The 14212-nt window shown below is 34.2% G+C and overlaps 1 protein-coding gene across 19 annotated transcripts in view; it reads left to right on the top strand.

Annotated features, from left to right (window-relative positions):
* The window catches only part of Dscam1 (Down syndrome cell adhesion molecule 1), a 236095-nt gene extending 223052 nt beyond the window's left edge, over positions 1 to 13043 (top strand). For 18 of the 19 annotated variants that reach the window (XM_068367994.1, XM_068367979.1, XM_068367988.1 and 15 more), the window contains 2 exons: positions 814 to 859; positions 8303 to 13043. In XM_068367994.1, coding sequence (XP_068224095.1) covers positions 814 to 859; positions 8303 to 8372 — 116 coding nt within the window. In that variant the 3' untranslated portion in view covers positions 8373 to 13043. Of the gene's footprint in view, positions 1 to 813; positions 864 to 8302 lie in introns of those variants that run through there. The other variant, XM_068367996.1, reaches the window with a different exon arrangement.
* Positions 13044 to 14212: the final 1169 nt, after the last annotated feature.

The following is a 14212-nucleotide window of genomic DNA, read 5'->3' as shown; positions in this document are numbered from 1 at the left end:
ATGATAGACTGAATGTGAATGTCTCCTTGATGAAAACGGAAGATGCGTATCTGGTTTATCCATTTCCCTGAATAAATACAAAAACTTTAGATTACAACAGTTGATTAGCTGAATAATGAATCTATCGTCAGACCTTGAGTGAATTAGTATGTTTTGTTGAAAGATAGATCTGTCAGGAAATGCTGATGGTATCCATCAAGTTACAATAATGCTGACAAGGAATTTTTGAAGCAGTTTTTGTTGTTAATTATGTTTGAAATATTAAGTGTGCTACCATTTTGATGTGAATCTTCACATTTTTATTCTATGTATTAGATACTCATTGTATCTACATCCCAGTGTGTAGTTAATGTTCTTTGTTTTAAAATCTTGTAGGACTGTTCATAAATGACAACGTAATGTTTGCTGTTCTAAATAACTGTCACACGTGCAGTAGCCAGCTTGTTAACTAAATGGATACCTTTTCTTCCCAATGTAGAAATAAATATAAATGACTTCCATCTGGCAATTCTTTTGGGGTTTAATGCACATTTAGGGTCATCTTGAACTTATAAATTTCTGCTCTGTATTAATTTTTTTGAGCCTGTGTGATTGCTCTCGGTCTTTCAAAATAAAAATTTAAAAAAAAAGAGAAAAAGCTTTTGTGAAACAAGGTCTCTACTACCTCTTCTGTCCATACTCTTTTAAAAAAAAATCTTATGACACATCCTGTAGACTGCAGGCAAAGCTGGGATGTATTTTAAAAGTCACCAACAATGACCGTTTGGCTTGATAATGAAGCTGGTTCTCAAAGCAGCAACTTTCCTCTTACAGTGAAGGCTACCAAGAGCACTGAGGAGATGCGCAAACTTTTGGACAAGTAAGTCACCGATGGTAGACTTGGACTGGGCTGCGTCTTTAGTCTAACACACTGCTGAAGGACTCTGCTCACTTTCTTTTATCTACCTCAACACTATATATTTTTTTTGTACTGCTTAAGATACACTTGTCAGTATAGTAAAGATAGTTTGTTCGACCCAAAATAGCAAGTATTTCTTCAGGTCTGGGTTTTGCGTTTGGTAAATCTAACGTTTCCGTTTAACAATTTGTTTTCATTTATTTTCAGTCTTTTGTCTCAGGTGTTGACATTTTTTAGGTGCAAGGCGCTAAAAAAGTAACGTATTTTGTATTTTTTTCATATTCCCAGTACCGTATTAGGCCTGTAAATAAATTTCTTAGAGATTTTACTGAAAAATAAGCTATATTTTGCAATGAGATCTTTTACAGTATTGCAAATGAAAGTGTATTTATTTTTAGAAAGCTGATATAAATTATGTGGCATATGATTCGTTCGAGTTTGTAGTTCTATTTAATCGAAAACTTAATGATTTCATGGTAAAAATATAGGTTTTATATTTCTTTTCAAGTTTTGATTATGTTGAGAAGTTCATAGAATTTGAAATGTGGTTTCAAATATCTCCAAAATAATTTCAAATCCAAGATGTAGAGCTGTATTGAAAATTTTTTTCCATTAATTGTCGTTTACTGATAATAAGCAAAGAACTCCTGAGACTTATTGACTGCTGCCAAGTTTAGTGAGACAGTACAGTATTAGGTTTTTATAAAGTACACTTTTAGTATTATAAAAGTCAGTTCGATTATAAATTGAAAAAAATTACATGATTACCATATAAAAAATCAACAGCTATTAGTATAAAGTCCAGTATTTTACATGTAGATTAAACAATAGTATATCATTCAGATTTTGAAGCCATAAACAAAATTAATTTCTTTAGATATAAGATATATGAAGTATCAAATTGGCAAAAGCTTTTCGACCTGAAGAAACTTCGTTTGCATTCAAAGAATCGTGAAGAAGATACTCATCTAGCTTACACTGATATTAGCAATGGTTCATGAGCACAGATCACTTGCTTCTTCCACGCCAGTAAAATAAACAATACATTTCCCCAGAGTGCGGTTACTTTTGATACGAGAGTGAGTCAGGGTCTGAGTACATAACATTATAATGGCATTACTATTTACATTGTTGACTTATTGCATAATTTATACAATTGTATTTAGAGTCTGATGTAGCTATTGCAGTTTGTATATGTAGTAATTCTAAAAAAACCAAGAAAGTCAAACAACCGATGTGCATGAGGGATGGATCGGTCTTGCCTTTCCCAGAAGTATTCGAGTATATCTAACCTGTCTTATTTTACTTTTCACGAGGAAACTGATAAAGACCTGTAAGTGTTTTCTTGACACATCCCTTACCTTAATTCATGCTTCGTGGAGTTCCTGTTGCTGTTTTAATAGCAGTGCCCCCCCTCCTCCTTTTGAAGACCTTAACTAGCTTCAATAGATACGCAGAGAAATATTTTTGCTTTTAATGGCGTAAAACTGCTTCTTTCAGTCTCAAAAAAAAGAAAAAATTCTCATGGCACTTGATTTTGAATTTGGATTTTGTATGAGAACTTAAGATTGGCTAGAATGGATTGCTGCTTGTTTTAACTGAAATGACATTAGCCAGATATGGAATATATAAGATGATATGTGTCTGTGAGAATTCAAATGATGTCTTTAAAATGTGTTAACCTTTTTTACATGTCATTTCAGAACTTAGAATTCTAAGTTCATTTTATACATTAATGATGCTCTGTAATCACGGTATTACTGTTGGATTGGAAGTTATAAAATGAACTTAGGGTTTAAAGAATTCGGTGGATTTGTAACAAAGATAGCACACTTTTTTGGACATCAAACTTTGCCAGTTTACGTGTAAACCAGCCCCCCCTCCCTCCCAAGCTCACTGTAAAGTTTAGAATGTTCAGACTCTTCGTTTTGAAACACAAAAACAATTTTTAAAAAATCCTGGTCCAGAAATACCCATTGGCTTTCATGTCATATGATGACATGAGTCTTAACAATCTATTTCTATATATATTGTGTGTCTTAGCGATACCAACAGCTTTTACTTTGCAGCCATATTATTTTATTTGGTGGTGTGTCATATTCAACTTATTTTCTTGGGGATGTCCAGCCTCATTGCTAATTCTGGTTTGTTGGTTTTTTGTCAAGATACTCGGAACATTTTTCTGTCTTGCTGCTAAACTGAAGGAAATTCAGTTTTGAGGCCTCTATGAGCATCAACACAAAGGCATTTAATTTAGCCAGAGTGATAACCCGTTGGTGTGATTTGACTTCTAACATTACTTGCATGCTTTGTTTTGCTTTCTGTTGTCGGTGTGTTTTGCTTTTTTTTTTGTTTGCTTCTTTACTTTGCATGCTTGCACGTTTAATAGATACGTTAATAGAATGGATAGCCGTTATATAACAAGCAGTTTGATGAATAACCTTAGGTCCTAAACATGAAGCTGTAAATAGTAGGCTTACTAGATTTTGTATTTGCTATTCATGATTATAACTTATGTTGTAGGTACTATTTTCATATTCATATGCATATGTTTTCAATATGTATTATATGAGCATTTCTTTGCATGCATTGTTGATGAAGATACATCAGATTACTATACAGTATTTGAATTATATAAATTATTGCATTACAATTATATGATCATTAATTTTTTTCTGTGGTGAGTTTTTCACCAAAAAAGCATCGTGCGTTATCTTGTGTTTTTGGAAAAATTATAGGGTTTGTTACAAGTTAATGAAAAGTAAATATATTATATTCATTGTTTACATTGATGGTATGTTTTTAGCTGTATAGAATTAAAAAATCATATGCTATGCATAGTAATGCTCATAATTGTTTACATCAGTTAAGATACATAGCTCATTATTATTACATAACTTCAGTTGAAGTTGAAGTTGTTATCTTAGTACGTTGTGTGATTGCTTATGATGTTTTATAATACCATCGTAGCTATAAACATCGTTTAATTTAGATTGAATAGGACAGTACCGTAATATATTACAGAGTGTAAATTTTATATAGTTGTTGTTGCTTGTCCGATAATGGAAGGTAAAAATATTTAAAGTTCAAGTAAAAACCTCAAATATATATGTGATCCAAGATTCTATAGAAAGGAAGTGGAAATACAAAATATTGTAGAAATATTTATTAACAGTGAGAGAAACTTAGATGAACAATAGCATTAACAAGAAATATATGTGAATATATTTTTAGCTGTCTGAAAGCAGACAGTTTATCTAAAGTGGATTGGCCATTATAAGGTTGATCATATCTCTGAGGTTTAGAAGCCATACTAGTGGCTCTAAATTGAGTTAGAGTTGAATGCAGTATGATTAAAGATAAAAACTAAGGAAAAGTCAGAAAGAATAAGAATTATTCCTCAAAACATGTTATTGAAGATTTTATAACTTATAGAGACCTGCATGATACATTTGATAAAGAAGGATACTTGCATTGCAGTCTGGTTCCCTGTTAGCTAGTAAAATGCTGAATGGTATTCCTGGCCCCTGTGCTGTATCGACAGCCAATTCCAGTTCAGTTGGTATATTGGCTGCTTATTATTATCCTCATTTCATTGAGCGATTGTGACGCAGTTCCGGTAGGCCCTGCTGCTCCTTCCGGTCGCCTTGGATGACCGCGGAGGTAGCAGCAGTAGGGGATTCAGCTTATGAAACTTCCTCTGTGGTGGATAACGGGGAGGGTGGGCTGTGGCACCCTAGCAGTACCAGCCGAACTCGGTTGAGTCCCTAGTCAGGCTGGGAGAAGCGTAGAGAGGAAAGGTCCCCCTTTTTTTTATTTGTTTGATATCGGCTACCCCCCAAAATTGGGGGGAAGTGCCTTGGTATATAGAATAGATAGATTCCATTGAACAGCACTATAAGATTAAATTTGGATATGAACTAGTGATTGATTTTAAAATGAGAGCCATCAGTGATTGAATTATCAATAATGATCCATCAGGGTCCTTAATTGTTTTTCTAATTTATGGAAATTTTTAATTGTTTGACACTTTATTAACCTAACTAAAAGTAATCTTCATTTTAAAACCATCATATAATATTACTTCTGCAGATGGCCAATGATAAAATTATCAACATGTTCACAACCTCTTTATGAAATTTAAAACATGGATGTGCAGAATGCAAGTATTAATCATTTAATTGGGCTAAACATTTCCCTGACGTTCATTTGTTTTGCATATTGCGTTTAAGTACTGTACTGTACAGATCACATTTGTAAAATTCATATTTCTTTTCGCTGTAAATTTCTAATTCCAGATAAATCATTCTTGTTAAAGTATTAGTACAGTACTGTAGTACTTTAAAAAATATTAAAACTAATACCTGCATTGAAAGAGGCTTTTGAAATATTCTCAGGGATATTTTGCATATGAACTTCAAATTAGAATGAAAATAGGGTAAAAATATTACAACTATATACTGTACTGTCCTTGATATTCTTGAGGAATCTCACAAGCTAGATTAAAGTGATTTTTTTATGAATTATATTCATCACAGGTTGGCTAGTTTTGAAGCATTCATGTTTGAGTCCATGAACCATTATCTGGGAGTCTTAAGAATGGAAAGAATGACATTATGGATAGTGTTTCTGGGACAAAATATGAAATAATTAAAAGACATATTTTATATTTCGTACAGGTAAACCCTTGTCATATATAGTCTTAGACTTGTTATCTAAATCTTCATTGTTAAATGTTAAAACATTAAATAATTTTTAAACAGAATTAATTTAGCCTCATGCTTCAGTCTAAGATGATAAATTCTTGATATGAACAAATGAAAATCTTTATTAAAAGTTTTGTTTTCTACATACTAATCATTGCCTTAGATACCTGGAACATAAAACTACATAGGATAATGGCATGATTGTTTAAAATATAATTTTAGAATCTTCGTATTTGATACAAAGGCTTCTAAACTTCCCAACCTCTGGTGCCACAACTACTATCTCGCAACTCAAAATCCCTTAAAATGGCAGATATAATATTACTCTCTCATTAACTGATGTAAACATTACCTAGTTGTATAACAAAGGAATTGACTGAGGGGAAGTATTCTCCCCCTGAAGGTAATTAAGTTTTATACAGACATTTCAGTGAATTATCACATACATTATTTGTTTAATGATTTTTGGTATATTTATATATTCAAGAGTAAGTATGGTACAACCTTGAACTCTGTTAGGTTCTCCTGGAAGCTAAAACACATAAAAAATTAATATTTTTAGCTGCCGATGTGGATCAAGTGTAGAGCCGTCAATAAGAGCAGGTTAAAATGTCTTTGATCTAGAAAAATAACTTGTTTTTATTTCATTTTTCTCTCCAAGGAGGTACATCCGAAAAAGTGGTTATAGAAACTATTGGTAAGAGGATTTGTTATTTACCACTGCACCTCATTGAGTGGTCACAAGAATATCAGGAGACAGTTTAACTTTCACAGTAGCAATGTTATTTGTATTTATTGTTTGAGGTATCGGTATGTGAGTTTAATTTTCAAAAGCTCCGCTCTTTTAAAGCGTAGATTATGAACATTTGCGTGTAGAGATCCACAGTATAACACCTTATGAGTACAAGTAGAATATGTAAGTATTAAATTAGTATCATAGAAGTGTATTGCCTTTCTTTTATTATGTAATTCTCAATGCACATGTCATTTTGGTATCAGTAACATTTCCAAAAAATTGGTATTTGGTATATGTTGATAGAAATATATCATTATTGTAGAAATTGTATTTAGTTTTAAGAAGATTTACAGCTGTGTTAGGGGAAATCTTGACAGCAAAATTACTAATATTCGTACCACCTTCTATACGATGAGATATTTTAAAGCAATAAATTGAGCTTTTGTGCCGTTAAAATTATTACAAAAGAGGTCTTTCAGATTATTAAAATACACGTGATCGTTAATTTTCTTCTATGCAAAAAAGTGCCTTTGCTTTATAAGCTTGTACACTTTCCTTGCATCTTGTTAAACCATTTTAAACTCAATATATTCTTATAACATGAAATGTTTTGTTATGGCAGAAAATAAGCATGTAGGGAATGACAGCTTTGTTATTTTAACTTTATGATATATTATACGTACTTTATAATACAGTATATTACACTATGTACTTTATATTATAGCACATGTACTTTATAATATATTATACCTGCAAAGTAATGATTTCTAATTTATATAAAGCTGATAATTAAATGCATTTTAAAAGTAATTCTATTTTGATGTATTATGAGTTAGGGTACAGTATTAAGTGATTTACGCTGTCTCCTTCGTAACTGCCCAATGCACTTAGTTCAGTGTTTCAGTACGGCAATGGAAAACTCAACCTTTGCAAATATATGCAAAAGGATTCTTATTACAGTAAATAGATTTTTTTTTTCATTTAGACATTGTTTAAAATTTAACGTAATATACTATAGGAAATTTTATCCAGTAGATTGAACATTATCTGTTTGTAGACCTACAATACTGATTATATCTGTTCGTTCTATAAAGACCCACGCTTATTTCAAAAACGTTTATCAGATACATTAGAACTTTAAGCAATTCATTCCAATTAAGAATATTTTTGATTCTTTAGTTTGTGCTGATGCATATATTTCATGCTCTATTTCATGTATTCATAGGTGTAAAAATGGTGTTCTTTTCAAGTTACATTCTGGGCCTCCATAAAAGAATATGATCACTGAATCGGAGTTGAACAAATAATAAAATATGTTTATTGATGATATTGTACTTTGATATTTTGTATCTTTCAAAAAACATTATTGTTATATGCTTTTAGATTTTTCAAACTATACCAAGCTAGAACACACAGGAACATTCAACTGTTCATGTTATCATCGTTAGCTTGTTGTCAGGACACCATATTTTCTTGTATGAAAATAACATTTCAGCAAATTTGTTACACACGAGCACGATAGTATTTTTTGTACTTGGTTAGTTTCAGGAGGTATGATGCAAGCTTCTACTACATCACCATTGTCGTTTATATCCGTTCTGATTTTTGTACTACGATTTCAGGAAAATATGTGTACTGTTTTCCCATACTTTCATCTGCCTGATTAAAAGATCTATAATTTGCTTATTCATACCATGTAATTATAAACACGCTCTATTCAAAACTCATAAAAAAGGGTGTATTACTGGTAAGGCTATGTGTCAGACTACTTAACAATGTTATTTTCCAACCTAAGTGTTCTATAATTTTCAAAACTTATTAAAAACCAATAAAAACACTTTCAACTTTACACTCTGCTGTCAAGAACAAGGTAACTTCTTCATTAAGCACACTGAAAGTTCCTTTTTTAAGGTCCCCTCGAAGTACGTTCTGGTCTCACCACTCGCATTTAATACGTTTCAGAAATGAAGCAGCCGCCCACATTCAAAATGGAGGCCTAAAGATGGTGGTAAGTGATGAGATGAATGTGTGAGATCCTGCAGACCTCATCGATCCTGTGCCATAGGAGGCGAGCCTGGTCACTGAACATCCGCGCTGAATGCTGATCCTCAACGCTAATGAAGATTATGTTTTTTTTTTTTTTCTTATTGAAGATTCCATGAGAGAATATCACCCCAATGTGATGTACTCAAGACATGAATACAGAGGACTTGCAAGGGTTTTTTATTCAAGATTTTGGTTGGCAGTATTTTGAAAATTTATGATAACATTGTTCATTAATAATGGATAACTAATGGCGAAGCTCTCTACATTCACAGCAAAGTGTTTCAGCATTTCAAGTAATGGTTCATCGTCTTAATTTTTTTTTCTTAATGAAGCGAGTTCTCTGTTTTCATGAGGGGAATTGAAGTGAAAAAAAAAAGCCACCACATCCTACGAACTTGAAAGTGTTCATTGGGGTGACTTAAGTCTTCTTTGTTATCACTGCGTCACAGCCCGCCCCCAACCCCCCCGCTCATGAGATAACTAACCTGCTGTGAACTCCATTGTTGTATTCCCTCGTAACTACTGCAAGCCCGATGGACGTACGTACGTATTTGCTTTGAGTGTGTCTCTTGCAGTGTTGTGTATCACATACATAGCAGTATTCCTTTCCTGTCATGTGCTCGGTTTGAAGTCATAAATGAAAAAAAAAAGTGCTTCTCATGTAGTGTTTGCACCAATTAATTCCGAGGGCCACACCGTCAATAATGCATTTATTAAGCATTTAATCCTTACCCATAGCAATTGATGGAGTATCTTCACTGGCCATGGACCATAATGCTATGTGATAGTATGAGCATAACTGTGAGAATCATCCGTGACGGTGCTATGTGGAGGTGACTCTTCGACTTGTTTGGTGTTCTATGTACTTTGTGATACGACCCAAGTCTAGTCAGGAGCGGGGGATCAAACTGTGAGTGTATGCCAGAAAATGTGACGCAGGTGTAACCAGTACGCTCAGTTTTTTGCCAGTTTTACCAGCAGTAGTTCAGTTGTGAAGTGAGGCAGAGAGAACGGCTCCATAAAGAAGGGGTACAGTAGTAATCAAGGAAAGTCATGGGAGGCTAAATTTCCTTCAACTTAAAACATTTTTTTGACCATAGTATATGTCATGTTGCCTATTGTATTACATTTATTAATATTCTATAGGTGCTTACCTTCCTTTTACATACCTTTATTACATATAGTAGCTCAGAGACCAAGGCTGGATATTATCAGTGATTCCTTGGTCTGCTGAATGCCTCTCTTTGTTGCACAAATATATGCCATCTCCCTGTCCACTTATACTGCAGCGTTCCTAGGTGTTGCTTAATTTTCGCAGCTTGCAAGACAATATGTGATTTCGTCAGCAATTTTAAAGCTCAGGTATAATTGCATATGGGTGCATTTTTGTTGGTTTTGGTGAATATTAGGTTTATTGCAAAATAGAGAACGTAAAATTGCTGGGGATCTCACAATATCCAAATGTCCGATGTATTTAAAGGCATCTCGCTAAGTAATATTTTATTTGTATATTGAATTTCATCGATTTTAGGAACTATTGGCAAATTCTCATTGTCAGTTCATGTTTCTACTTAAGCTATTTCTATTGTAGAATTTCTTATGGATCTAAGACAAAATGTTGGTGTAAGTACGTGTGCATTGCTTCTTCATAGAATTAGAGTGTGTGAAAGTGAATACTGTATTATACTATAATAGATGGTAAGTTATTGCTGAAGTCATACTCCTATATTATGTATTGGCAGATTTCTCAAGCAAATATCTGACAATAGCTATTACCGTACCCTGAAACCCTTTAAACTTAAAGAAGTATGTTTTGGTGGTTGTGGAAAAGTTACGTAGTCGCTGTCAGGTTTACACTGTGGGCTGAGGTCTTCTGTGTACTAGACATATATGTACCATGGATAGTGCACGCATATGTATGTAAAACTGCAAGGTTGTTGAACGGTCAAACCACTGCGTAAACCTGTTTGCCACTGCTAGTGAAGTGTTACAGCCAAAACATGCTAAATATCTTCCATAAGCTCAAATGTAATACATGTAGTCTCTGATAAGTGTTGCCAGTGTTCTATTTTCCTGCCCATAAATAAGGTTAATTATTTAACTCTTAATTTGCAGTTCATTATTAGTAGTCAAGGAGGTGCACTTACACCAGAACTGTAGAGAAGTCATGCTTTCTATCTATGCATTTGTACCATTTTACCAAAAGGAAGAGATAAAGGAATGGATCAGGAATTCCCCGAAAAATGTAAAAATGCTCAATCTCTTTTGAGTAGATAAACGAATGCTTTTTTCTACGGCTTTTAGGTAGGATTAATTAATGGTGAAAACTCAGTATTAGGCAATATAGACATACATGCAAGAGAGCCAGCACGTTTCTTTTGGATCAGAATTCAATTCATGACAATTTTTTATGTATGTATGTTACTTATTGTCTATCTGTTATTGATTTGTTTGTACCATTTCTATACATATAGGGTATGTGTGATTATGCTTATTAGTAGACAGCGCTTGTTGTTAACTTGACCAGAGAGAGTGAAGGCTAATGGGAGGGGGACTAGTAGACCCTTACCTTAATTTTTTTTTTTTTTTGTCGACGGAGAAACGGCTTCAGCGACATACCACTTAGCCAGGTGCTAAGTGTGCATTGTAATCCATTACCAATGGGTTATCTGAATGAATTTACGACGTAGAGGAGGTTCAGGACGTAGTGATGTCAAATCACGTTCATTCTATTAAGTTTTTGTTTATTTGTACAGTATACTTTTCAAAGCTTTTTCTGTAGTAAGTTCAAAATCACTGATAACCTCCCACACATCTAAATCTGACAGTTTTAGGGGGATAAACTTGTCCAGATTCAGAGACTAACCTTCAGTGATGTTGATCTTGAAGTGACTTGAGAAAGTCACTCTTACGCTGACACTCTTGGGCTTAACGACGGCTGTCCGTGCCCTGACTATGAGTCTGTTTGACGATGATGATGATTCTAAGGCTTGAACGCTAAAATGTAATAGCAATCCCTGATATGATGCTAATGGCATCATGAGCATTGTTTCTTTTGGATATGATTTTGACTATTGACCCCCTCAAGCCAATAGTTTGGTCTCTCTCTGTAGGGTAGAATTACACAGCTATGGATTCCTTCAGTAATATCAATGTAACCACGCATAAAGGTTATTGATACTTAAAACACTGAGACTGCTAGGTGTTTAATTATACTGTAGTGGGTAGGTGAACTTAAAGAGTATTACCACTGCATGAATTGTTCTACATTGATACTATTCACCAAGGTTTTCGATGGTAAATAAAGACATGCTTGTTTGCAAGTGAGTGGTCAAAGCTGGCCGTCTCACAGAGTGATAATTGAATCGGCAAGTATGGCAGAAGCTGGCATCATGGGGATGGCTTCATTCGTCAAGGTCAGTCTAACCTATGTTTTATATAGGAACAACCTTGATTTTGAACCGGCAACCTGTGATTGCCAGTCCGAATCTTGTTTACCAGAAGAGAACCAGCATAAACATTTAAACATTCTCCGTGTATTCTGAAAGCTGTGTTGCTTGATTCTGTGAGAAGTTACAAGTGGTCAGGGCATGAGGGCCTGAATACTAGACTAACTACGACACTGGGTTCATAAAATTGAAGAAGAGGGCTGTGTTTAATGATATTCATTATAGTTTTTTATTCTGTTCTTAGTTTATTGTTTATTTGATTTGTGATATTGTTAATATCCATCCATTATGCTAACATCTGTGAAGAAAATAGATAGTCGAGTATTCAGATCCCGAATCCTGTGCAAATGAATTTCTGTTTCTTGTATACTTTTGTGAAATTGTGTTAGCCCGAGTACCAATGGGCTTTAAATATATTTAAAATCTGCCTAATGGAAGAGAACTGGTGCAATTATCAATGTCTAAGTATCGTAGTCGATACATTGAATAGGACGTAATGGTGTGACAATTGTGATAGTCATCATTTAAAAAAAAAAGCTTCAGCATAAATGACTTTAGATTTCAGATTTGATGCCTTTTAAAAAGTGAATGATTTGCTTGATAGGCCGGTAACGAGTATCTACAGTGATCACAAGCAGCGCTTGTTTCACGTCGAAGATACGATGTTAACGAGATGTGTAGAGTTTGTAAAGGCATATGGTGAGGAAGAGTGAAATTACTGTACAGGCTTTTGTAATAGCTACATAATGATAACATGATTGCTGAAAATATGCTATGCTGTAGAAAAATCATGTTAGCCAGAATGAAGAATGTTTGCTAGTTAAAAATCCAAAGCTAGGTATGAGGATATTATAAGAATGAGAGTAGTATGTAAGAAAAAAAAAGGCTATAGGATTTCTTCCTGAGGGCAGATTACAAAGGTCATGAGATTGTTTTCGTTACGACTATTTCCACTGTTTGTGGAGACATTTGGCATCCAGAGTTTTGGTAGCGTATGATACGCTTATGATACAAGATTTCAAACGCTTAACTACGGTAAATGTATATGGAACGTAACCAGAACCTCTCATCTCATTTGTAATTTGTGTTGTGACAAGGGAGTTTGCGCCTTATTGGTTCACTAAGGCCCAATATCACTCATCACTTCACATTTTCTACCAAATATAGTGTAAACAATTATGTATCATGAAATAAACCATGAGAAATATTCTGTCTTTATGATTCTAACATCCCCTCATAACGTATGTTGTAAATCTATCTCGATTTCACTAAAGACTTGTGAACATAATCTGGTCGTGAATGACAATCTTGCCGGGCAGAGCTCTAAAGATTTTAATGTTAGAGCGAAGGTGATTCACTCTGTGTCATAATGGATTGCAAGGTAGGAATCACCAAGGATATAATCATCATCATATCTTATCTCGCCAACATTGTATCCACTGCATAGCGGCCTGTTTACATTCGTAGAGGTCCAAATCTGTACAGATTGGCCTCTGTTCACACCTACGAAGAATGTGGTCCATTGTCTAGATGAAATGGTGGCAATAGCTCGGATGAAGTTTGGTCAGATTGCTAGACCATCAGTAACTGCAAATGTCCCGTTTATCGAAAGAGAAATCAAGATCTTTTTGTGTAAACTCTAGATTTCTTTTGACGGTAACATGCTCAAATGAGGAAGATTAAAGAAAGGTGCAGTTACAAAATACTGATATCTATAAATGAAATTTGGTGAGAAAATAAGGCTGATGAAGCAGTTTGAAATATGTTACAGAGGCTGGTCTGTGATTCATTATTACAAGCAGATGGAATTAGATGTTGAAGTAGCAGGACAAGGACCTGTCGAAGCAGGGGACAGACAAAGACTCGGGCTGAATTTGAGGTCAGGCAGAAAGTTTTCAAGACAAGAGTTGAGAGGATTCTGGTATATACAGTCGCAACCCCATGAAGGGAAAACGTGAAATATTGATTCTCTGAGTAAGCATTGATAGTGTTTTATTCTTTTGATTATCTAGTAGTCTGGGAAACTTGTAGTAAAAATGGTGGTCTTTAGATTTGTTATTTCATCTAGCTTTTCTGTATATTTCAAGTCTTCATAAGTACCCCACCCTTTTTCATTTTTTTTAGACATGGTATGACTTTCTTGCTTGTAATTCTAGATCTTCCTAAATATCTATTAAGTAGTTCTGTATTTCCTCAAGTCTTTGCTTGTAGTTTTTCATCTTTACTATTAATTTCTTTTTTTTTAAAGTTTCGGACCTCATTCTTAAGTATTTGTTGGTTGAGCAGATACCAGATTTTCACGACACCCTACCATATCTTTAGGTATTGCACATGCTATCAACTTACTAATCTTTCTTCCTGAGGGCTTGTTTTGTTG

Source organism: Palaemon carinicauda, unplaced genomic scaffold, assembly GCF_036898095.1.
Source record: "Palaemon carinicauda isolate YSFRI2023 unplaced genomic scaffold, ASM3689809v2 scaffold134, whole genome shotgun sequence".
NCBI classification, from domain to species: domain Eukaryota; kingdom Metazoa; phylum Arthropoda; class Malacostraca; order Decapoda; family Palaemonidae; genus Palaemon; species Palaemon carinicauda.
The sequence above is the reverse complement of the archived record's forward strand: the minus strand, read 5'-3'. Positions and strand labels throughout refer to the sequence as shown.